Below are 26,180 nucleotides of genomic sequence, written 5' to 3'. Positions count from 1 at the left end.
TCGGCTGTCCGGGCATGCTGGGAGTTGTAGTTTTTAAACATCTGGAGGTCCACAGGTTGAAGACCACTGAAGGGATTGACAGGCGGGCCTTCAACATCATCCAGACCCCCCTTTAGTTTTCTACTCCCCTCGGTGGGAAAGCTGGTCCGGGCCATCTATGCTGCAGGGACCGTCCGGTGGGGAGGGTTAGTTGTTCCAGGCTGTCCATTTTCACTGGGAGGCCCTTTTCTCTGGGCCGGCCCTGGACTAGTGATGTTGCCTTGACGATGATGTGCAGGGACGTCTCCCAGTGAAAATGGACAGCCCGGAACGACTAACCTTCCCCACTGGATGGTCCCTGCAGCATAAATGGCCCGGACCAGCTCACCCTTCCTTCCCACCGAGGGGAGGTGAGTAGAAAACTAAAGGGGGGTCTGGATGATGACGACGGCCCGGCAGTGGTCTTCAACCTGCGGACCTCCAGATGTTTCAAAACTACAACTCCCAGCATGCCCGGACAGCCGATGGCTGTCCGGGCATGCTGGGAGTTGTAGTCTTGCAACATCTGGAGGTCTGCAGGTTGAAGACCACTGTCAGGATGAGAGATCACTCGAGTATAAGCCGAGGGGGGCGTTTTTTAGCACGAAAAATCGTGCTAAAAAACTCAGCTTATACTCTAGTATATACGGTATGCTTCAATGACAAGGAGAATGGTAATACCCACCTGTCAATTTACAAATACATTTCTGAGGCTACATTTTCAGCATTAGAGAAATAGTTATGGTTCAATGCAAAGGTTTTTCAGAATAAGGGTGCGTTCACACTACGGAATTCCGCGAGCGGAACTCCGCGGTGTGAACTTAACATTAGTGTGAATGGGTCTCCGCAAGACCCATTCACACTGCGGAATTTCTGAAATTGTTCTGCGCAAAGAAAGAACATGTTCATTCTTTGCGCAGATTCCGCAAGCACTGCATAGCCATCAATGGTGACGGCTCAGTGCCCCGCGGCCCTAGCGCCGAAGCACCCTAAGCGGCGGCCACCAGGTGGAATCTCCACGCGCGGAATTCAGCGAGCGGAGATTCTGCAGTGTGAACACACCCTTATTTTATAAGTAATGCAACTACTTACTAAAAAAGAAATGTTAGAAGAGCTTGCAGGTCTGACAGGAATAAAGAACTGTAACACAGAAGTTCTGCAGTGTATTATAAGAGCAATACAGCGACTGTATAGTCAAAATTTCAAAAGTAAAAAAAAATAAAATAAAAACATTAAATGCACTCCTCCTCTTCCCTACAGATGTTTTTCTAGCTGTAAAGGGCCACAAGAGGTTTTTTTTTTTTTTTTTTTTTAAATATATATATATATTGTTATGCTTTCTAAACTACATGGTAAACCCTGTAAAACACTTAAATGGCAAAAAAGGATGCTTGTCTTTATATTGATTCTTTAATAATAATAATAATAATAATAATAATAAAAAAAAAGGGAATAAGAAGTAATCGAATAGTTATGATATCTACCCTAAAATAGTAACAATGAGAATGTAAACTCGTCCCAAAAAAAAAAATTTGAAAAAATTAAAAACACAAGCAGCTCTATTAATAGTGAATAATAAACCGATTGCTCTCAGAATAAGAATACAAAAACAATTGACTAAGGTTAGTTTCACAAGGAGTTAAGCAGTGCACAGCAGGCTGCACTTAGAGGGTTACTGTCATTTATAACAACTTGGCATGTTGCACGGACATGTCAAAAATTGAGATCACTCCGGGTCTCACTCCTGAGACCTGCTGAGATTGTGAGTTATAAGCTGGTGACATCTCGTTCCCTGGCTGTCAATTAAATCTGAACTTTTATCTGCATAAGTCTCTGCTGTAAAAAGAAAACATGGGATCTGCTGGCTGGGCAGGGAGTGGAGCGCACTTGTCCTGGCTGTAACTCGTGATCACAGCGGGTCTCCGAAGTCCTGGCGGTAACTCGTGATCACAGCGGGTCTCCGAAGTAAAACCTGATGTGATCTCAAGTTTTGACACATATGATAAATTGATCCATAGACCTCCATATACTCGACAGAGGCCAAAATGACAAAATTGGGATATATGTGGTGCAGAATGCAAACCTCCCTGCTGGTCCATTGAACTGGATACAGTCCAAAAATGTATACCGTGATGTATACGTCCTTTTACTATTGGACTAAATGGCATCCATCATATGTCATACATACACGTTGAAGACTTGTCCTGAAAAAATGACATTTTATTGGTACCATCCTATTTATACTGGCAGGCGGAATTAATATGTTATGCACACCACATGGTCCACAAAATACAAATAAAACCCCCAAAAATAAAGGAATATAGCCTCAAAAATTGCAGAATTGCTGTTTGTGTTCTCATGCTCGCTAACAAACGTCATAACATTTTTTTACATATTTTTTTGTACCCCAGAATGATGCCATAAAAAAATATACAGGTCCTTCTGCAAAAAAAAAAAAAAAACCTTCATACAGGTATGTTGATAGAAGAAGTGAAAAAAATAAAAATAAATTCTGTGCCAAAATATATCACTAAGTATCTGATCGTGGGTGGTCCGACTCCAACTGCTGGAACCCCCCCCCCCCGGTCTCCAGAACGGCACCCCGGATTTCAGAGAGAGCGTGTGCTGTAGATGACTGTTCTGCATTATTTTGTATTGGAGTGCCGGAGTTGCCTGAACACAGCACTCCCACAGCATTTATGGCACACCAATAGAAAATTAATAGGGTGTGCGCCGTTTACAGCACGTGCTCTGAGTGCTGAAGTCATGTTCTGGAGATTGCTGAGCATTACAGCAATCGGACCCCCCACAATCAGATGCTTATCCCCTATCCTGTGGATACCCCTTCAAGAGGTAATGGATATTTCCCTATATTGGCACTGATGGTAAAGGCCAGAAAACCCCTTAGATGTACCTATATAAACCTAATCCAGTGGTCCCTAAAACACAAATGGTATAAATGCTTTTCTGTGAGCAGGGTATGAATCAAATTTCTGATGATAAAACTCATGGCATAAAATAGCAGCCAAAGACTGGTTAAATAATACGAATAAAACCAATAGCCACCAGGTCATATGTGTTAGTCCAAAGAGGAATGCGATAGAAATGTAAATCAACAGCTCGGCAAAATAGTGCGGGCAGGATACTCTCTCAAACCAGTCTCCAGTTGGCATCACATGGTTCATGGTTACAATTTTACCTGCAACATAAAGGATATAAAGTAAAGAAATGCCACGGTACTAAAGTAGGAGTATAACAGTTCAACATATGAGAGATATATATGTATATACAAACACACTAGAGACTCATTTCCAGAAACTTTAAAACCATGGTAAAGTAAAATAGTGCAGTAAAATAGTTTTACAAATTGAAAATCATTTTAATGTTGGATGGGGATCTCCCCGTTTTACTGAGAGGAAAAATATAAAAAACAATTTACTAGTCAGTTAGACTCAGAAAATAGGCAAACATTTGTTATGATGGGGGAGAACGTTCATAGGAATCAGATAAATAATTGTTATAAAGATAGAGCTCTTCAGACAAATACAACCTCTGAGAAAGAAGACGTATCTATTCTAATTAAAAAAAAATCACCCGCAGCGATGTCCCACCTCGGCCGGTGTATACAGCCGGCCCGCGCTCCTCACATGACAGTGCACTCAGCCTATCACCAGCCAAGGCAGGACATCGCTGCGGCCGGTAATATGCTGACCACAGTGTGACATTCCGAGCCTAAGAAGCAGGGACCCGAGCAGCGCCGTAAGAACGGGACACCAATACCGATGCAACGGGGGAACGTAGGAAGGTGAGTTAAAGTTTTTTTTTTTTTGCAGTCTGGGCACAGAGGAAGGTAAAAGTTTTCCACCGCATTTCTCCTTTAACTCCTGAGCCACCGTAATGCTCGCCCAAACCTGTCCCATTTCCTTTTACAGACTCCCCTAATAATTAACCCCTGATGCACCTAAGAACATTAGTGGAGATTAAACTAAGCCTTCATAAAGGAGCCAAATATTGGTTTGAAGAGAATCTACACCTAAAAGGTGTTCCCAGAGAGCTACTTTGTATATCCTTCATCTGGACAGAAAAATTCTAAAAACTCCAAGTTTTTTTATTTCCTTTTCAAATAGATTTTAATTAAAAAAAAAAAAAGTGTAATATAATCATCTTCCTCTCACATTCATCGAGAATGGTATATGAGACCTTTAAATGGGGGGAAAATATATTTTTTCTACACTTACTGCTTTAGTGATATATAGAGCTATGACTTTTCCCAGAATCCCAGAATACAGATTTCATCTCTGCTGGTTATGACATCACTATTAGTGATCTGGATAGATGGTAATGCTGGGAGGACACAGATCTCATCATTCTAGCATGGCTCTACTCTTTATCGCACAGACAGAAGCCCATAAAGTCCTTATAATGGCACAGGTTTCCATAGCAACAGCCTGACTACAAAAAGGAAGTTTGCTACTTTCAAGTCTCAGTATGGGGGTCTAGAAGAGTAGCCAAAAAGGTGTGTGAAGTCTTACAATTCCATTTAGAAAAAAAAAAAAGTATGCAAAGTAGCTCTTTTCCAGAAGTAAAAAAAAAAAGGTTTACAGTGCCACCTACTGGAGGTAGTTCTCTTCCAAACAATGTTGGATCCTAAAGAGGTATTCCAAATTTAAATAACTTACATCCTATCTACAGGATAGGGAATAAGTGTCAGATTGTGGAGGGTTTGATCGATGTGCCCCCTGTGATCTCTAGAACAGGCCCCTGTCTAATTGTTGTGAAGGAAGTGGCATCTGATGCATGCGCACTGCTGTGCCATTTATTGTCTAAGGAGAAGGCACAGGTAGCTAAACACAGTGCTCAGCTCCCTTTGGTAGTGCCACAGACAATGAATTGAATGACAGTGTTCATGTGTATCTTGAAGCTTAATTTATTACAAATATTTGGGGACCCGTTCTGGACATCATGTGGGGTTCCAGTAGTTGAATCCCCCAGGATCTGACACTTATCGCCTATCCTGTGGCTAGGGGATAAATTATTTTAACTTAGAATACCACTTTAAAGGGCCTTAAAACTTGATTAGGGATAATATACTAAGCAGCATGTTTGGGCTCCCTGTCACCTCAGGTCTTTTTTAACACCTTAAAAAAAAAAAATAATAATAATAATAATAACTGCCACAGCTGTTTCCTACGTTTTGGCTGTTTTTCTGGTGTTTTTGCCATTGAGTGATGGATGCAGTAGGAATGGAAAAAGATGTACCCAACAGAGGGACCTAAAAATCTATCCAACAATAAAAATGTAGAAAGCGGCCCATTTAAAAATGGAAAAAAAAATGATATTTTTTTTCTAATTAATTTTGTTACATTTTTTATTAGTAATGTATTTTAATAATCTATATATATAAAACTCAACGTGTGTGTGTGTGTGTGTGTATGTATGTATGTGTGTATGTTCCAGCATCACGTCCAAACGGCTAAAGATATTAACATGAAACTTGGCACACATGTTACTTATATGTCTACAACAAACATAGGATAGGTGATTTAACCCTTACTCACCCCCATTTGCCAGGGGCGGGGTTTATGTTTAAAGTCCCATACAAGTCTATGGGAAATACATGTTACTGTATAACTTCCAAACGGCTGGAGATATTTCGATAATACTTGGTCACGTTACTTATATGTCCACTTAAAATATAGGATAGTTAATTTAACCCTTAACTACCCCCATTTGTGAGGGTCTGGGTTTTTGTTTAAAGTCCCATGCAAATCAATGGGAAATGTATGTTCCCACATAACTTCCGTACGGCTGGAGATATTTCAATAACTGGTACACATATTATGGGTCGGGATAGGAGGTCGGGATAGGAGGTCGGGATATGACAACAATATATGAGGATGGGATATGAAGTCAAAAGCTTCCTCCTTTGTTTATTTTCCTCCCCAACAAGGATTAGGAAGGAAAAACCGGGCAACACCGGGTTTTCAGCTAGTGTGTTTAACCCCTTAAGGACTGAGCCTTTTTCACCTTAAGGCCATTCTTTGCAATTCTGACCACTGTCACTTTAAACATTAATAACTCTGGGATGCTTTTAGTTATCAATCTGATTCCGAGAATGTTTTTTCGTGACATATTCTACTTTAACTTAGTGGTAAAATTTTGTGGTAACTTGCATCCTTTCTTGGTGAAAAAGCCCAAAATTTGATGAAAAATTAGAAAATTTTGCATTTTTCTAACTTTGAAGCTCTCTGCTTGTAAGGAAAATGGATATTCAAAAAATTTTTTTTTTTATTCACATATACAATATGCCTACTTTATGTTTACATTATAAAATTGATGAGTTTTTACTTTTGGAAGACACCAGAGGGCTTCAAAGTTCAGCAGCAATTTTCCAATTTTTCACAAAATTTTGAAACTCGCTTTTTTTCAGGGACCAGTTCAGGTTTGAAGTGGAATTGAAGGGCCTTCATATTAGAAATACCCCATAAATGACCCCATTATAAAAACTGCACCCCCCAAAGTATTCAAAATGACATTCAGTCAGCGTTTTAACCCTTTAGGTGTTTCACAGGAATAGCAGCAAAGTGAAGGAGAAAATTCACAATCTTCATTTTTTACACTCGCATGTTCTTGTAGACCCAATTTTTGAATTTTTGCAAGGGGTAAAAAGGAGAAAATTTTTACTTGTATTTGAAACCCAATTTCTCTCGAGTAAGCACATACCTCATATGTCTATGTTAATTGTTCGGCGGGCGCAGTAGAGGGCTCAGAAGGGAAGGAGCGACAAATGGTTTTTGGGGGGCATGTCACATTTAGGAAGCCCCTATGGTGCCAGAACAGCAAAAAAAAAACACATGGCATACCATTTTGGAAACTAGACCCCTCAGGGAACATAACAAGGGGTAAAGTAAACCTTAATACCCCACAGGTGATTCACAACTTTTGCATACGTAAAAAAAAAAAAAAAAAATTCCCTAAAATGCTTGGTTTCCCAAAAGTTTTACATTTTTAAAAGGGGTTAAAGCAGAAAATACCCCCCAAAATTTGAAGCCCAATTTCTCCCGATTCAGAAAACACCCCATATGGGGGTGAAAAGTGCTCTGCTGGCGCACTACAGGTCTCAGAAGAGAAGGAGTCATATTTGGCTTTTTTGAAGGAAATTTTGCTCTGGGGGCATGCTGCATTTAGGAAGCCCCTATGGTGCCAGGACAGCAAAAAACCCACATGGCATACCATTTTGGAAACTAGACCCCCTGGGGAACGTAACAAGGGGTAAAGTGAACCTTAATACCCCAAAGGGGTTTCACAACTTTTGCATATGTAAAAAAAAAAAAAAAAAAAATTTACCTAAAATGCTTGGTTTCCCAAAAATTTACATTTTTACAAAGGGTTAAAGCAGAAAATACCCCCCAAAATTTGAAGCCCAATTTCTCCCGATTCAGAAAACGCCCTATATGGGGGTGAAAAGTGCTCTGCTGGTGCACTACAGGTCTCAGAAGAGAAGGAGTCACATTTGGCTTTTTGAAAGCAAATTTTGCTCTGGGGGCATGCCGCATTTAGGAAGCCCCTATGGTGCCAGGACAGCAAAAAAAAAAAAAAAAAAAACACATGGCATACTATTTTGGAAACTAGACCCCTCGGGGAACGTAACAAGGGGTTAAGTGAACCTTAATACCCCACAGGTGTTTCACGACTTTTGCATATGTAAAAAAAATATTATTTTTTTTTACCTAAAATGCCTCTTTTCCCAAAAATTTTACATTTTTAAAAAGGGTAAAAGCAGAAAATACCCCCCAAAATTTGTAACACAATTTCTCCCGAGTACGGCGATACCCCATATGTGACCCTAAACTGTTGCCTTGAAATACGACAGGGCTCCAAAGTGAGAGCGCCAGGCGCATTTGAGGCCTAAATTAGGGACTTGCATAGGGGTGGATATAGGGGTATTCTACGCCAGTGATTCCCAAACAGGGTGCCTCCAGCTGTTGTAAAACTCCCAGCATGCCTGGATAGTCAGTGGCTATCTGGCAATACTGGGAGTAGTTGTTTTGCAACAGCTGGAGGCTCCGTTTTGGAAACAGTGGCGTACCAGACGTTTTTCATTTTTATTGGGGAGGGGGGCTGTGTAGTGTTTTTTACTTTTTATTTTATTGTGTGTTAGTGTAGTGTAGTGTTTTTAGGGTACAGTCACACGGGCGGGGGTTCACAGTAGTTTCACGCTGGCAGTTTGAGCCGCAGCTCAAACTTGCAGCCGGATACTTACTGTAATCCTCCGCCCATGTGAGTGTACCCTGTACGTTCACATTGGGGGGGGGGGGGGAACATCCAGCTGTAGCAAAACTACAACTCCCAGCATGTACTGTCTATCAGTGCATGCTGGGAGTTGTAGTTTTGCAACCGCTGGAGGCTCCGTTTTGGAAACAGTGGCGTACCAGACGTTTTTCATTTTTATTGGGGAGGGGGGTTGTATAGGGGTATGTGTATACGTAGTGTTTTTTACTTTTTATTTTGTGGTAGTGTAGTGTTTTTAGGGTACAGTCACACGGGCGGGGAGTTCACAGTAGTTTCTCGCTGGCAGTTTGAGCTGCGACAGAAAATTTGCCGCAGCTCAAACTTGCAGCCGGATGCTTGCTGTAATCCTCCGCCCATGTGAGTGTACCCTGTACGTTCACATTGGGGGGGGAACATCCAGCTGTTGCAAAACTACAACTCCCAGCATGTACGGTCTATCAGTGCATGCTGGGAGTTGTAGTTTTGCAACAGCTGGAGGCACACTGGTTGTGAAACACAGAGTTTGGTAACAAACTCAGTGTTTTGCAACCAGTGTGCCTTCAGCTGTTGCAAAAGCTACAACCCCCAGCATGTACGGACAGCGGAAGGGCATGCTGGGTCTTGTAGTTATGCAACAGCTGGAAGCATACTACTTTGGCTGGGGATGCTGGGGACTGTAGTTATGCAACAGCTGGAAACACACTGGTTTGCTACATAACTCAGTGTGCCTTCAGCTGCTGCAAAACTACAACTCCCAGCAGTCACCGACAGCAAACAGGCATGCTGGGAGTTGTAGTTATGCAACCAGCAGATGCACTACTACAACTCCCAGCATGCACTTTAGCTGTTGGTGCAAGCTGGGAGTTGTAGTTACACAACAGCTGAAGGTACACTTTTCCATAGAAAAAATGTGCCTCCAGCTGTTGCAAAACTACAAGTCCCAGCATGCCCATAAGGGCATGCTGGGAGTTGTGGTGGTCTGCCTCCTGCTGTTGTATAGCTACAGCTCCCAGCATGCCCTTTTTGCATGCTGGGAGCTGTTGCTAAGCAACAGCAGGAGGCTGTCACTCACCTCCAACGATCCTTGCCGCACAGGTCAGTCCCTCGTCGTCTCCGCCGCGGCCGTCGCTCCTGGGGCAACAATCCCAACATTGACGCCGGGATCGGGGTCCCCAGCACCTGGGGTGCACGTCCCGCACCCGCTCACGTCCTGCGGAAGAGGGGCGGAGCGAGTTGCGGGAGTGACACCCGCAGCAGATGCCCTGATTGGTCGGCCGGTAATCCGGCCGACGAATCAGGGCGATCGTGAGGTGGCACCAGTGCCACCTCACCCCTGCAGGCTCTGGCCGCCTCCGACGGCCCCGAACAGCCTGTAATTCCGGGTCACTGGAGACCCGATTGACCCGGAATCTGCCGCAGATCGCTGGACTGAATTGTCCAGCGATCTGCGGCCATCGCCGACATGGGGGGGCATAATGACCCCCCTGGGCGATATGCCCCGATGCCTGCTGAACAATTTCAGCAGGCATCGGGCACCGGCTCCCCTCCGGCTAGCGACGGGGGGCCGGGATTTGACAGGACGTACTCAAACGTCCTGAGTCCTTAAGGACTCGGAAAAGGGGCCGTTTGAGTACGTCCTGCGTCCTTAAGGGGTTAATAAAGTGTGTGTTTTTAACCTCCTGACACCCGATGTGATTGTCCTATCTATTGCAGAGATGGAGTGGCTTTCTTCTGCACTCGCATCTCTGCACTATACTCCAGCCGGCCAGTGATATGAATAGAATTCACATCACATATTCATATTCTCTGCCCAGAGTGGTGATTGGCCGGATGGTGGCAGCCAGTCACCAATCTCAGCGGGGAATATGAATCTGTGATGTGAATTTATATTCACATTACTGGCCGGCCGAAGTACAGAACAGAGATGCATAGCGTAGGAAAAAGCCGCTTCGCATCTCAGGGATGAAGGAGGATCGCAGCAGGTGTCAGGAGTGACACCCGCTGTGATCTGTCCAGCAGGTACTACTGCTCCCAACATGGAGCACACTCAGCTCCATGCTGCAAGCTGTTGTACCTGCATTAATAGACAGATTACAGCGAGTGTCACTTCTGATACCTGTTGCGATCTGTCTATTAATGCAGGTACTAAAGCTCCCAGCATGGAGCAGATTGTGCTCCATGTTGGGAGCAGTAGTAGCTGCAGTTAAGGAAAGATCACAGCAGGTGTCACTCCTGACACCCACTGTGATTCTCCTGTATAATGTATAGATGTGGGCGGCCGCTCTTCTATGGTCCCCTGCACTGCCATATATATACACACACCTATTCATATTTCCCACAGAGAGTTGTGATTGGCTGGAACCATCTGGCCAATCACAGCTCTCTGCGAGAAATATGAATAGGTGTATTTATACGGCAGTGCAGGGGACCATAGAAGAGCGACCGGCCGCCCACATCTATACATTATACATGAGGATCACAACGGGTGTCAGAAGTGACACCCGGGGCGATCTGTCAATTAGTACATGTAGTACTACTCCCATCATGGAACAGTGTGTTCCATATCGGGAGTAGTAGTACTACCTAAAAAATTAAAATGTTAAACCACACATACACACTTCATTCAATTCATTATTAAAAAAAAGTTTAACAAAATTGATTACAGTATATGCCGGCGTATAAGACGGCCCCCAACTTTTACACTGAAAATATAGAGCTTGGGATATACTTACCGTATAAGACTACCCCTCCTACCGCGATGTACAGTACCTTGTAGTTCCCCCCATATTAAGCAGGCAGTATAGTTCCCCCACATTTGGAAGGCAGCATGTTCCCCCACAATAGTAGGCAGCTCCCCCACAATAGTAGGCAGCTCCCCCCCACAATAGTAGGCAGCTCCCCTCCCCCACAATAGTAGGCAGCTCCCCCCCCCCCCCCCCCCCACAATAGTAGGCAGCTCCCCCCACAGACATACAACTTCCAGCCATATAGAGTGTATGGCTGGAGGCTGTATGTCTGTGTACTGCCCCCCACAGTGTTCCGGTCACCGCTCCTCCGGCCCGGGGTCGCAATCTACTGCTATGGCCTATGGACCGGAGGAGCGGTGATCGGAACACTGTAGATGACGCGCCACCGGTCAGTCACCAGGCCCCGGCCGGCGCTCGTCCTCCTGCGCCTCTATGGTTGTACGCACGGGATGTCAGAGGTGGAGAAGCGCAGAAGGAACAGAGGAGGACGCGCGGCGGCCGGGGAATGGTTAGTGATCCGCGGACATCCTTATGTCCCGAAAAGATTTTTCGGGACACAGGGATGTCCGGCATAGGAATACTTATGATTATCTGCCCAGGCCGGCTCCTGTGTGCGGCTGCAGGCGGGGGCCAGCCAGAGCATGTAAAAACTAATTCATGTATACTAAAAACCAGGGTGCCTCCAGCTGTTGTGAAACTACAACTACCAGCATGTCCGGACAGCCTTTGCCGGTCCGGGCATGCTGGGAGTTGTAGTTTCACAACAGCTGGAGGCACCCTGGTTTTTAAGTATACAGTTATTAGTTTGTACATGCTCTGGCCGGCCCCCGACTGCAGCCGCACACAAGAGCCGGCCCGGGCAGATAATCATAAGTATTCCTATGCCGGACCCCAATACCCAGCATATAAGACGACCCCCGACTTTTCAGAAGAAAATTTGGGGTTAAAAAGTCGTCTTATACGCCGGGATATACGGTATATCAAATATTTTATTTTTTCATTTAAATGGCCCCTTTTTACATTTTTATTATTGTCAGCTCCATTTTTGAGTTCCCTGCCCGCACACACAAATTGATCCAAATTGATTTTTTCCATCACTACTGTATCTTATTATTTTTTTATGGTACCCCTACAAGATTTTATAAAAAAAAATGAAATAAAAAATAAATAAATAAAAAAAAAAGGTATCTCCATCACTTTTTTGGATCGCTAAAGTCCAAAAAAGAATAAAAACTGCTGGCAAAAACGCCAAAGTTAAAACCCACATGGCTTTTTCTTGGCATTTTTTTACTCCCATAGACTTCTATGGGAGGAAAACGCCAAGATTTTCCTTTAAAAAAAAAAAAAAAAAGTCTCAACAAGAGGTCGTTTTTGAAAAACTGCCAAGGAGTCAAAAATAGCTGAAAAACGCCAAAAGGATTAAAAAACGCCAAACTGAAAATGCCAAGTGGCATTTTGCAGTTCCCTATTGACTTGCTCCTAACATCTGGCTGCACAGTTTTTTCACAACAAAAAAAAAAGCCATGCGGCAGAATGGGCGTTTTATTGGCGTTTTTTGCCCCCCCAAAAATAAAATAAAAAAAAACAACCTAGTGGAAACCTAGCCTAAAGGGGTTAAACTTTATTTCATTTATTCTTACTATTTTTCTTTGTCCCACTAGAAGCAGCATTTGTTGATCACCTTTATTCCAAAGCATTGTTAGGCTAATTTTCTATTTGTTTTTGGGAGGAAAAACGAGGGGGAAAAACGCCAAATCTGCCGCATGGCGTTTTTTCGGCCAAAAACCGCTGCAGCCAGATGTTAGCTGTAAATCAATGAGAAATCGCTAAATTCTTTTTTAACTTGGCGTTTTTCAGTTTGAAGTTTTTCTTTAACCCTTTTGGTGTTTTTTCACTCTTTTTTTTAAGCTTCTTGGTAGTTTTGCAAAGTCGCAGCATGTTGAGCCAATGGCTGAAATTGTGGCGTTTGTCTCCGATAGAAGTCTATGATAGTAAAAAAAAACGCTAAGAAAAACGACAAAAACGAAACGTCAAAACTTTGACGTTTTTGCAGGAGGTTTTTATTCTATTTTTTGGACTTTAGCGATCCAAAAAAGTGATTTTTTTCCAGAAGTACGACAAAATCAAATCTATATAAGTAGGGTGTCATTTTAACCGTATGGACCTACAGAATAAAGAGAAGGTGCCATTTTTTCCCAAAAAAAATTTACTGCCTAGAAACGGAACCCCCCAAAAGTTTCAAAATTTCATTTTTCCTTCAATTTTGTCGCACAATTTTTTTTCTTTTCGCCGTAGATTTTGGGGCAAAATGACTGATGTCATTACAAAGAAGAATTGGTGGCGCAAAAAAAAAAAACGCCATCATATGGATTTGTAGGTGCAAAATTCAAAGGGTTATGATTTTTAAAAAGGTAAGGAGGAAAAAAAAAAAAGTGCAAAAACGGAAAAGCCCTCCGTCCCCAAGGGTTTAATAAAATTTCATAGAGTACCATTAAAAAAAAAAAAAAAAGATACAGTAGTGATGGAAAAAAATTGTATCTAACGAAATGCATCTTTTTTATAACAACATTTTTATTACATTTTTAAACAGGGATCAATTTATGTAGGCAGGCACGGCACTACAAATGTAGCCGACAATAATAAAAATGTAGTGGGTGTGTGTTTTTCACTTTTTTTTAAAGTAGTACTACTACAATGTTCCATGATGGGAGTAGTAGTACCTGTACTAATTGACAGATTGCCCGGGGTCCGTTGCGATCCTCCTGTATAATGTATAGATGCGGGCGGCCGCTCTTCTTTGGTCCCCTGCACTGCCATATATACACCTATTCATATTTCCCGCAGAGAGCTGTGAATGGCCAGATGGTTCTAGCCAATCACAACTCTCTGTGGGAAATATATATATATATATATATATATATATATATATATATATATATACACATATACACACACACACACACACACATTTATATATACACACACACACGTCAGTGCAGGGGACTAGAGATGAGCGAAGTTACAGTGATTCGATTCGTCATGAACTTCTCGGCTCGGCAGTTGCTGACTTTATCCTGCATAAATTAGTTCAGCTTTCAGGTGCTCTGGTGGGCTGGAGACTCTTTCCTAGGACTGTATCCACCTTTTCCAGCCCACCAGAGCACCTGAAAGCTGAACTCATTTATGCAGGCTAAAGTCAGCAACCGCCTAGCCAAGAAGTTCGTGACGAATCGAATCACTGTAACTTCACTCATCTCTACAGGGGATCATAGAAGAGCGGCCGGCCGCATCTATACATTATACAGGAGGATCACAGCGGGTGTCAGTAGTGACACCAGGGGCAGTCTATTAGTAAAAGGTACTACTACTCCCATCATGGAACAGTCTGTGCCATGCTGGGAGTAGTAGTACTACCTAAAAAATGTTATTTAAAATTAAAGTTTCGTTATAAAACAAAATATTAATTTTGTTCAATAAAAAAAAAAAAAAAAATTCCCATCACTACTGCATCTTTTTTTTGGTACCCAACAAATTTTGAAAAAACGTCAAAAGGTTTTTTTCTTGCATTTTTTTTGGCCCCAAAAAAAAAAAAAGAAAAAACAAGTAGAAACTTAGCCTTACTTGCAAGCAGATACTGATGGCAGGCTTGGGGGCCTCTGGCTGTCATAGTAACCCCCATGAACATTGGGCTGACAGTGCAAGACCCTTCACTCTGTCAAACCCCTTTAATGCGATGGTCTGTACTGAGAAGATAATTGCCATGGATCAGAGGTTTCTCACATCCTAGCCAGTATAGGAGGAACATTAATGTCAGGCAGCGCTGGGCTCCTGTGCCATCAACGTGATGAGCATCAACATTATTTTGAACCAACCAAGGGATACATTTTTGGATCAGTAACAACTGAAAATTCTTTCCTGTGGGTACTTCAGAAGCCCTGCTGTACCTGGTGGAATAAGTTTTCTCCAATCAGATCCAACTGTATTAGTAAGATACCACTAAATACATACCTCCCAACTTCATGGATGGACAAAGAGGGACATTTATGGTTCATTGTATGAAACTTCCATGTTTACATGCATTTCTATATGCTTGAATACTTTTTAATTGAAATATTACATTAAAAACCAATCACAAAATGGGACAAAAATTTTTATAAAAAAAAAAGTCAATACTTACTGGTACAAGGGCAGGTTACACAGCTATTTCTACTATGATGCAGATCAGCCACAATGCTATATGGGGAAAATCGCACAGGTGCAAAATACTGATGAACAACCACTCACACGCCCACTAATTATGAGGGATAGCTTCTTAGTATTATAATTGCACATAAATAAGGAATACACAGGGTGCCAGTTACATGATGTGGCCTAGCCTTGTGATGCTGGGGGAGCCAGGGTGCACACATGTAACTGGCACCCTTTGAACGCCTTATCTATGAGCAATTAACCCCTTAAGGACGCAGGGTTTCAGTTTTTGCATTTTCATTTTTTCCTCATCACCTTCTAAAAATCATAATGCTTTCAATTTTGCACATAAAATTCCATATGATGGCTTATGGGAATAGGTATCTAACATGCCCTTGTACCTGTAACCTGAGAGTATGGGCTTTTTCTGTAAGAAGTATGGGCTTTTTTCTGTAAAAAATTTTATATTACATGATTTTCCAAATATGAACAGATTCATCTTAATTTATGGTCTAAATTGCATCAGATGATGGAATACTATGGAAATTGGGGTCTAAGATACAATGAGAACAATACAGGTAGTTGGGAGGGATGCTACCGTATTTTTCGCCGTATAAGACGCACTTTTTCTTCGCCAAAACTGGGGGGGGGGGGGGGGGGGGGGGGGGGAGTTGGTGCGTCTTATACGGCAAATACACATTAAAACCCTGTCATATCGCGGTGGTCCCTGTGGCCATCAACGGCCGGGACCCGCGGCTAATACAGGACATCACGGTTGCGGTGATGCGCTGTATTAACCCTTCAGATGCGGCGATCAAAGGCGAAAGTGAAACTAACCCGGCTGCTCAGTCGGGCTGTTCGGGACCGCCGCAGTGAAATCGCGGCGTCCCGAACAGCTTACAGGACACCGGGAGGGACCTTACCTGCCTCCTCGGTGTCCGATCAGCGAATTACTGCTCCGTGCCGGGATCCCCTGCATGGCCGGCGCTCTCCGTCGTCATTGCGCACGCCGTCCCGTCATTCAATAGGAGCGGCGTGGGTAGCGTCGTGATGGCGGCGACGGAGAGCGAGGATCCAGGGCGATCCAGACGTCTCGGAGCGACGGGGGACACCCCGGGGATGCGGCGACAGCAATGGAGGGCGGCATCCAGGGCAGCGGTGACGGGTCCGGAGTGGCGGGGACAGGTGAGTATTACATCCTATACCAGTGGTCTTTGACCTGTGGACCTCCGGATGTTGCAAAACTACAACTCCTGGCATACTTGGACAGCCAACGGCTGTCCGGGCATGCTGGGAGTAATAGTTTTGCAACATCTGGAGGTCCACAGGTTGAAGATCACTGTCATATACTTTACATTGTATTTGGTTCAGAATCTTTTTTTTTCTTCTAGATTTTCCTCCTTTAGAATTTGTCTTATATGGTGAAAAATTCGGTAAACATCATCTAAAGCCTATAGCACTATTCCATGATAAAGTAGTGGACACTTAGAACCAGCATCTACTAATACCAGTAATTTACTGACCAGATGTATCCTTCCTGAGATTGGCGAGAATCACATGACATCTGTGCTGATGCAATGACGCCCAAATAAAAAGCAGACATCCAAAGATGTGGTACCAGTGAAGCTGCAGTAAGAGTTCTGTAACAGCGACTGAAAAGGACAAAAAGCAAGAGCATTACAGGAATATCCAACAGGTAAGAACACGTCCATTGTACAAGTAATCAGCATAGATTAAAGATTCCAGAAAATTAGATGTTAAACTGAAATGCATCTCAACCTTACCCAGTGGGAGTTGGGCAATATGCAAGTGCTTGTTAAAGGGGAACTCTGCTGGAATTTTTTTTTTTTTAAATCTACTGGTGCCAGAAACAGATTTGTAAATAACTTCTATTAAAAATTCTTAATCCTTCAAGTACTTATTAGCGGCTGTATACTACAGAGGAAATTCATTTCTTTTGAGATTTATCTTCTGTCACGACCACAGTGCTCCCTGCTGACACCTCTGTCCATTTTAGGAACTGTCCAGAGCAGCATATGTTTGCTATGGGGATTTTCTCCTGCTCTGGACAGTTCCTGACATCGACAGAGGTGTCAGCAGAGAGCACTGTGGTCGTGACAGAAAGTAATTTCCTCTGTAGTATACAACAGCTGATAAGTACTGGAAGGGTTAAGATTTTTTTAATAGAAGTAATTTACAAATCTGTTTAAACTGGGATCAGTTGATTTAAAAAAAAAAATAAAATATTCCACCAGAGTAATCCTTTAACCCCTTAACGACGCAGGACGTATATTTACGTCCTGCGACTGCTCCCGCGATATGAAGTGGGGTCGCGCTGCTCATCAACGGCCGGGACCCGCGGCTAATACCACACATGGCGGCAATGTGCGGTATTAACCCTTTAGAAGCGCCGCTTCTAAAGTGAAAGTGAAACTATCCCGGCTAGTCAGTCGGGCTGTTCAGGACCGCCGCGGTGAAATCGCGGTGTCCCGAACAGCTTACAGGACACCGGGAGGGCCCTTACCTGCCTCCTCGGTGTCCGATCGACGAATGTCTGCTCTGTGCCTGAGATCCAAGCAGGAGCAGTCAAGTGCCGATAACACTGATCACAGGCGTGTTAATACACGCCAGTGATCTGTGTAAAAGATCAGTGTGTGCAGTGTTATAGGTCCCTATGGGACCTATAACACTGCAAAAAAAAAAAAAAAAGTGTTAATAGAGGTCATTTAACCCCCTAATAAAAGTTTGAATCTCCCCCCTTTTCCCATAAAAAAAAAATAAAACAGTGTAAATAAAAATAAACATATGTGGTATCGCCGCGTGCGTAAATGTCCGAACTATAAAAATAGATCGTTAATTAAACCGCACGGTCAATGGCGTATGCGCAAAAAAATTCCAAAGTCCAAAAAAGCGTATTTTGGTCACTTTTTATACCATTAAAAAAATGAATAAAAAGTGATCAAAAAGTCCGATCAAAACAAAAATCATACCGATAAAAACTTCAGATCACGGCGCAAAAAATGAGCCCTCATACCGCCCTGTACATGTAAAAATAAAAAGTTATAGGGGTCAGAAGAGGACATTTTTAAATGTATAAATTTTCCTGCATGTAGTTATGATTTTTTCCAGAAGTACGACAAAATCAAACCTATATAAGTAGGGTATCATTTTAACCGTATGGACCTACAGAATTGCTGCACAAGGTGCCTCTAGCTGTTTCACCACTACAACTCCCAGCATGCCCTGACAGACAAAAAGACATTTTTTATATAGTAAAAAAAAAAAATATTTAAAGCAGGGAGGGGGTTAGGGAGAGATGGGCAATAGGCAGGGACAGAGAAAAAATAAAATAAAAAAAAAAGGATGGTGGGAGCTACCCTTTAAGGATTTATGCCAATTGTGCTTGGATCCAAATATTCATTGTGATCAAAGAGGCTCTAAATCAGTGTTTCCCAACCAGGATGCCTCCAGCTGTTGCAAAACTACAGCTCCCAGCATGCCCGGACAGCCATAGGCTGTCCGGGCATGCTGGGAGTTGTAGTATTGCAACAGCTGGAGGCACCCTGGTTGGGAAACACTGCTCTAAATGCATAAACCAGCAGTTGCATCACTTCACGCTGTTGCCAAAGGCTGTCCGGGCATGCTGGGAGTTGTAGTTTTGCAACAGCTGGAGGCACCCTGTTTGGGAGACACTGCTCTAAATGCATAAGCCAGCCGTTGCATCACTTCTGCTAGCAAAAAACTGTTGAGCAGAATATATACACATTTATTTGATTGATTTTGTTGTTATACTTACCCCCCTTATAATCCAGATGTGCGTGATCAAGTACAGTTATCCCAAGGAGAAAGTAGAAGCCGATTCCAAGACAATAATGGGCAAGATGGATGACTCCACTGGAGTAGACACTCACATAGAAACACTCAAACAAGCGTTTAAGACTGTGTATCCACAGCAAGGACAGGGCCATAAGGGTAGAGAGCTCTCCATCTATAATAGAATATATTGCATGAATACTGTAGAATATCCCTATAAAATGGTTATTTCAACAATAAGGGTTTGTGCAGTGCCAAGACTGTGTACACAACAAGTGCTTTGCAAATTTTTTTTTTTCCATAAAATAATTTACATATTTGGAATATCTGATGCCTGGTGAGTCTGCATTTATATTATATATATATATATATATATAATATAAATGCAGACTCACCAGGCATCAGATATTCCAAATATGTTATGAAAAAAAAAATTAAAAAAAATTATATATATATATTTTTTAAACAGAATTTCTCTTGACAACAAATCAGTGGCCGATTATTTGATAACTTCATTAGTTGTCTATTAATCTGGTTATCGAATATTATTGATAGGGAAACTGTCAGGGAAACAGTGTTCTCCATGACCTGTCACTCTCTGAAACTACAACTCCTATCATGCCCTGACAGATATACAGGCTGTCAGGACATGTTAGGAGTTCTAGTTTTAGAGAGTTTACTGTACCCAACATGCCCTGACAGCCTGTATATCTGTCAGGGCATGATGGGAGTTGTAGTTCCAGATACTGACAGGTTATGGAGAGCACTGTTTCCCAGCCAGGGTGCATCCAGCTGCTTCAAAACTGCAACTCCCAGCATGCTGGGAGTTGCAGATTTGCAGCAGCTGGAGGCGCCCTGTCAGGAAAACAGTGCTCACCCTAACCTAGGACTCTCTGAAACCACAACTTCCATTGTGCCCTGACAGATATACAGGCCGTCAGGGCATGTTGGGAGTTGTAGTTTTGTAGAAAGTGAAGATTGACTGGTTGTGGACGGATCACCTGAAACTACAACTCCTCATATGCTACGACACCCAAATAATGTGTGGAAATGCTGGGAGTAGTAGTTTTGCATAAGCTTTAGGCACATTCAATGGGGGAGATTTATCAAAACCTGCCCAGAGGATAAGTTTCCCCTGTTGCCCACAGCAACCAACAAGGCCTCTGCAAAATGAAAGAATGGATCTGATTGGTTGCTATGGGCAACACAGGTTTTGATAACTCTCCCCCAATATTTGTAAAAATCTGTGTTATAGCTTTATTGCCTTTAGCTGTTGCAAAGCTACAGACAAATGATGTGCAGGCATGCTGGGAGTTATAGTTTTGCCAATCATGTACCTCGAGCTGTTGCAAAACTACTATTCACAGCGTGTCTGGACAGGCAAATGATGAGTGGGCATGCTGGAAGTTGTAGTTTTGCAACAGGTAGAAGAACATAGCTTGCTTCAACAGTGTTATAAAGGAGTGTTAGCAATCATATACATCCAGCTGTAGCAAAATCACATCTCCCAGCATGCATGAACAGCTAAATGATGTGTGGGCATGCTGGGAGTTGTAGTTTTGCAAAAGCTGGAGGAACACAGCTGGAGGAAACACTGCTATAAAACAGGGAATCTCCAATAATCCTTCTTCCTGGGTGTGTGTGTGTGTGTGTGTGTGGCATAAAACCAGAGAGGAAAGGGTTACAGATGAGACTTCTGTAGTTGGCTGACTGCCAGGCTCGGTCCTGAGAACAGTGACTCAGAGCAGAGAGAGGGAGGGGGCGTGGCTATCACACTGAGGAGAAGAGGGGGCGTGGTTATCACAGAGGAGAAGAGGGGGCGTGGTTATCACAGAGGAGAAGAGGGGGCGTGGTTATCACACTGAGGAGAAGAGGGACACTCCCCCCCCCCATTTTTTCTGGACTTGTTTTATTGTGAGCAGCATATAAAAGGGAATTCTAAGAGAAATAAAGGGCGTATACTCATAAAAATGATATGTACATGATCAGGATGAAATGCTGAGCAACATAGAGCAGTTTTTCTTTTTTTGGAGATCTGGCAGGTACGCTTTAAGGACCAAGCCCATTTTCACCTTAAATGGGTACTCCGCCCCTAGACATCTTATTCCCTATCCAAAGGCTAGGGGATAAGATGTCAGATCGCCGCTGCGGCACCCCACTATCATTACTGAGCAGAGCGAGATCGCTCTGCACGTAATAACGGGCAATACAGGGGCCGGAGCATCGGTACGTCACGGCTCCGCCCCTCGTGAAGTTACGGCCCGACCCGTCAATCCAAGTCTATGGGAGGTGGCGTGGCGGTCGTCACGCCCTCTGCCATAGACTTGCATTAAGGGGATGGGCCGTGATGTCATGAGGGGCGGAGCCATGATGTCACGCTGCTCCGGCCCCTGTATCGCCCGTCATTACGCACATTATAATTTTTTGGGGAATAAAATGTTCAAAAAAAAGCAGCATTTTTAGACTTTATTTTTTACGTTTACGCCATTAACCGTATGGGATCATTGACATTATATTTTGATAGATCAGACAATTACGCACGCGGCGATACCAAATATGTCTATAAAAAATATATTTTTATGCTTTTTGGGGGTAAAATGGGGAAAAAAATGACAATTTTCATTTTTATTGGGGGAGGGGATTTTTCCAATTTTTTTCCCATTTCCCCCCCCACTTTTTATGTCCCCATAGGGGACAATCTATAGCAATGATTTGATTGCTAATACTGTTCAGTGCTATGCATAGAGCATAGCACTGATCAGTGTTATCGGCTATCTTCTGCTCTGGTCTGCTTGATCTCAGACCAGAGCAGGAGATGGACGGAGGCAGGCGAGGGGACCTCCGTCCACCATTACAGATGATCGGATCCCCGCTGCAGCGCTGTGGGTAATCCGATCATCTATTTTAACATGCGCATTGCCGCAGATGCAGTGATCTGTACTGATCACGGCATCTGAGGGGTTAATGGTGGACATCCGCACAATCGTGAATGTCGGCCATTACCGGCGGGTCCCCCGCTGCTGATAGCAGCCGGAAACTGCAGTGTACAGCTCGTGGTCATATACAGGACGTAAATGAACGTCCTGGTGCGCGAAGTACCGCCAAACCAGGACGTACATTTACGTTAGTGGTCGTTAAGGCTGCGTTCACACAGTCATCTAGACCTGTCCTGTTCTTCTCCCGTAAAAAACAAAAAACGGACAATAACGGATGCAAACGGATGTTATCCGTTTGTATCTGTTATTGTTCAGTTAATAAATCAAAAAAATAATTTTATTTTGTTCTGAGCATGCTCAGAAGTAAAAGCAATGTTAAATTTACTGTATCCGTTTTTTCTTCAGTTTTTTTTGACGGAAGAAAAAAAATACTGCATGTACCATTTTTTATGCAGTCAGGGGTACAAACGGATGTAAACAGATTGTAATAAAATCCCATTCGTGTCAAACAGTTTTTAATCCGTTCACAGGAAGAACAGAACAGAAATGGGGATAAAAAAAACGGGGACAGACTGCCGTGTGAACGCACCCTAATTTGAATATGGTTTGCATAAATCAATATGCTTCCTCCCAACATAACGCTATTCACAAAACTAAAGTGATGTATGTGTATGCTGTAAGTGAATCTATAAAAGCATTCAGAGCACCTACTGGATATCTTCTGTTCAGGGTCCTTGTGGAAAAAGTTAAGTAAAAGTTGAATCCATTGTGGTAGCTGGACACCTAGCAGCAATGAGCGCACAAGGAGTCCCAGCAATGCTCCATTCCAGATCACAGACAAAAAATAGAAATGCCAAAACCACCTGTAAATTAAAAGGAATAAATAAATAGAATGTTCTGTCTTTTCATAATCTCCATATAGGATGGATGTGGTAACTATTAAAGGGGTAGTCCAGTGGTGAAAAACTTATCCCCTATCCTAAGGATAGGGGATAAGTTTGAGATCGCGGGGGGTCCGACCGCTGGGGCCCCCTGTGATCTCTCTGTATGGGGGCCAGGCTCTTGGCCCAGATAGCGGGTGTCGACCCCCGCACGAAGCGGCGGCCGACACGCCCCCTCAATACATCTCTATGGCAGAGCCGGAGATTGCCGAAGGCAGCGCTTCGGCTCTGCCATAGAGTTGTATTGAGGGGGCGTGTCGGCCGCTGCCTCGTGCGGAGGTCGACACGCCCCCTTCCCCCGGGCTGTCGGTGCTCCGTACAGGAGATCGCTGGGGGCCCCAGTGGTCGGACCCCCCGCGATCTGCAACTTATCCCCTATCCTTAGGATAGGGGATAAGTTGCTCACCACTGAATCACCACTGGACTACTCCTTTAAGATGGGTTCATACCAGGGCTCAAGTATTGCAAGAACGCATGGGAACTGAGTTCCTGCACTTTTTCCACAGCAGGAACACCGTTCCCATTAGCAGAAGTCCTGCAAGACCAGCCCTTATATGGAAGAGTCTCCACACTTTTTGTGAACTGGTATTTCCTTTTTGAGTTTTCTTCTTTTGCCTACAAATCCCATAATTCCATTTTACTCCCTCCAACACATGAGCCACCCCACCCATTGAAACATAAATGAGCTGCATCCATTCAAAAGACCTGTGGTTTTCAATCAGGGTGCCTTCAGCTGTTGCATTTAGTTGCAGATTGATCTCTCTCCCACCAAGCGATCCCTCCACCCTTTGAAGCAGACAGACTCCCTGTCATCAGCTGACTAGTTGGGACTCGGACGCATTGGAACCTGGGAAAAATCTGAGACAACAGTCATTTTGTATGCTGATAAAAATAATTATTGGGGTGAAAGTCACATAAGAATTGTGAGAAAACTGTCACACACACTATATTATGAACTACACTAACTTTACAGACCCTGTAGCACAGTCTAAAAAAATTCCTGGAATACTCCTTTAACACTGCGTAATTCGGTGAGTGGAATTACTCGCAGTGAACAGTAACATCAGTTTTCCGCGAGACCCACTCACACTGAGGAATTTCAGCGGCAGACAAAGAAAGAACATGTTTATTCTTTGCGTGGAAGTCCGCGGTGACGTACAGTGACGCGCAGTGCCACACGGTCGCCAGATGGAATCTCCGCTCGCGGAATTTTGCCAGAGGAGATTCCATTGATATTACGCAGTGTGACCATACCCTTTAGTACTTCTATCTCATTTATCAAGAACAAGCACATCATTCTGTTTTATCTCTGGCAAGACAGCGCACACCACAACATGAAACATGATCCATTATAGGTCAATGGGGTGTGCAGACTAGGGCACAGTTTATATCTACCATTCGACAGGTCTGCCTTTATACCGGAAGCTGTGATGGTGGTGTGAACAGGCCCTTATACAATTTCTTATAGTCACTGCTTGTTGTCAGTCCATACAAGTCCCCCACACCCTCCATAAAACACTTTCTGTGAATTGTATGGGACACCCACACATTGAACAGAACAGGTGTCCCTGCTGCCATCATGTCTCCTACTTACAGCAAGGTGTTATGGCTGTGCCTGTGCAATGTGTGGGTGTGCTGTACATTACTACTCCGAATAATAGGGTGGTCATGAACAGGCCTATGATTACAGATCAGCTGACATTATAGGGAGGAAGGATTTTTTTTTAGGGTTTTATTTATTTATTTATTTATTTTTTTGGGGGGGGGGGGGGGGGTTGTGTGTAATAATAAATGGGCTAAAGGAAAAAATTGAGCTTATAAAATTGCTTTGCTATAAGAAGCCAGTATACAATTGTGATGCACTCCCAGCATAGTAAGCTTATGGCTGTAAACAGTATGGGGGCGATCAAAACCTGTCCAGAAGAAGAGTTGTTGAGTTGCCCATAGCAACCAATCAGATTGCTACTTTCATTTTCATAGGTATTTTCAAAAATGAAAGAAGCGATCTGATTGGTTGCTATGGGCAACTCAGCAACTTTTCCTCAGCACAGGTTTTGATGAATCTCCCCCTATATGTCTGTTATTTATTGAGTGTATAAGGTGCTGCAGAGTATTTACAAGCTCCTACATCAGGGTTTACCAATCTGTAGCTCTCCAGCTGTTGTGAAACTACAACTCCCAGCATGTCCGGACAGCCAACGGGATGTAGTTTCGCAACAACCGGAGCGCCACAAATTGGTAAACAGTGTTCTACACTATAATAGGTAACTGCTTGATGACTGATTCAGCCATGATATGATTGACTTATATGTTGCATTTTACTGCATCACCAAACATGTCATAAAGCTGTGTGTTCCTGACCAGCGTGCCTCCAGCTGTTGCAAAACTACAACTCCCAGCATGCCCGGACAGCCTTTGGCTGTCCGGGCATGCTGAGAGTTGTAGTTTTGCAACAGTTGGAGGCACACTGGTCAAGAACACATAGTCTTTTGCTGTCCAGCCATGCTGGGAGTTGTAATTTTGCAACAGCTGGAGGCTCACTGGTCAGGAACACTGTCTTTGGCTGTCCGCACATCCTGGGAGTTGTAGTTTTGCAACAGCTGAAGGCACACTGGTAAGGAACACACTGTCTTTGGCTGTCCAGGGATACTGGGAGTTAAAGTTTTGCAACAGCTGGAGGCACCCTGATCAGGAAACACTGCCATATAGAGACAGATATACAGATACATCAAATAAATATAGATAGAATGATATGAAATAGAATAGACAGAGATAAGATAGATTTGTCTAGGCCAGATGGGCATCCCCAGGCTGCAGTGGACGTGCACTACAAATACCAGCAAGACTTGTCACTACACATGCACCAGGTAAATCACATAAAACCTGCAAGAGCGCCACAACCAATCACATGACAGATGAGAGCCGCACAGTGATTGGCCCAAGCACATGACACGTGATCCGCACTCGTTTACCTCTTGGGGAGATCGAACCAGCGCAGCCAGGCAGCTCGCCCGCCCAGCTTAGTCTTCCCATAGCGGATGAGATCCTGGAATAAACCGCACAGACCGGAGCCGCGGCGGCTGCAATCCCCAAGCACATGTATGAACAGCGCCAACAGGAAGGCCACGTCCACGAGCAGCCAGAACCCCGCCACCAGGCTCAGTCCAGTCCCCGGGTGTAACATGGCCGCCCTGCCCAGTGATCTCCCGCCCTACGGGGATTTCAACATATCCGCCCACGCCCCTTCCATCTGCCTAAAAGTCATT

The 26,180-nt window shown here is 43.6% G+C and overlaps 1 protein-coding gene and 1 long non-coding RNA gene across 2 annotated transcripts in view; one reads left to right on the top strand and one right to left on the bottom strand.

Annotated features, from left to right (window-relative positions):
- The window catches only part of LOC130356540 (uncharacterized), a 30,092-nt gene extending 10,920 nt beyond the window's left edge, over positions 1 to 19,172 (top strand). The window contains exons 2-3 of the long non-coding RNA XR_008888918.1: positions 16,751 to 16,920; positions 19,037 to 19,172. This is a non-coding gene — a long non-coding RNA (uncharacterized LOC130356540). The remainder of the gene's footprint in view (positions 1 to 16,750; positions 16,921 to 19,036) is intronic.
- Positions 1,464 to 26,180, bottom strand: SRD5A3 (steroid 5 alpha-reductase 3). The gene is made up of 5 exons (XM_056558216.1): positions 25,887 to 26,180; positions 22,685 to 22,836; positions 19,021 to 19,212; positions 16,748 to 16,876; positions 1,464 to 3,217 (listed from the first exon to the last, which is right to left on the bottom strand). The coding sequence occupies exons 1-5, from the start codon at positions 26,096 to 26,098 to the stop codon at positions 2,958 to 2,960; spliced, it is 945 nt and encodes a 314-aa protein (XP_056414191.1). The 5' UTR covers positions 26,099 to 26,180; the 3' UTR covers positions 1,464 to 2,957.

This window comes from Hyla sarda, chromosome 1 (genome assembly GCF_029499605.1).
Source record: "Hyla sarda isolate aHylSar1 chromosome 1, aHylSar1.hap1, whole genome shotgun sequence".
In the NCBI taxonomy this organism is placed as follows: domain Eukaryota; kingdom Metazoa; phylum Chordata; class Amphibia; order Anura; family Hylidae; genus Hyla; species Hyla sarda.
The sequence above is the reverse complement of the archived record's forward strand: the minus strand, read 5'-3'. Positions and strand labels throughout refer to the sequence as shown.

What these genes read in the sequence shown, in the direction of transcription:
- SRD5A3 (XM_056558216.1), bottom strand. Translation starts at nt 26,098, where the DNA reads ATGTTACACCCGGGGACTGGACTGAGCCTGGTGGCGGGGTTCTGGCTG. An exon ending in ACATCTGGATTATAAGGGGG is followed by an intron (nt 16,877 to 19,020) that starts GTAAGTATAACA and finishes TGTCCTTTTCAG; the next exon opens with TCGCTGTTACAGAACTCTTA. An exon ending in TCTCAGGAAGGATACATCTG is followed by an intron (nt 3,218 to 16,747) that starts GTCAGTAAATTA and finishes TTTATGTTGCAG; the next exon opens with GTAAAATTGTAACCATGAAC.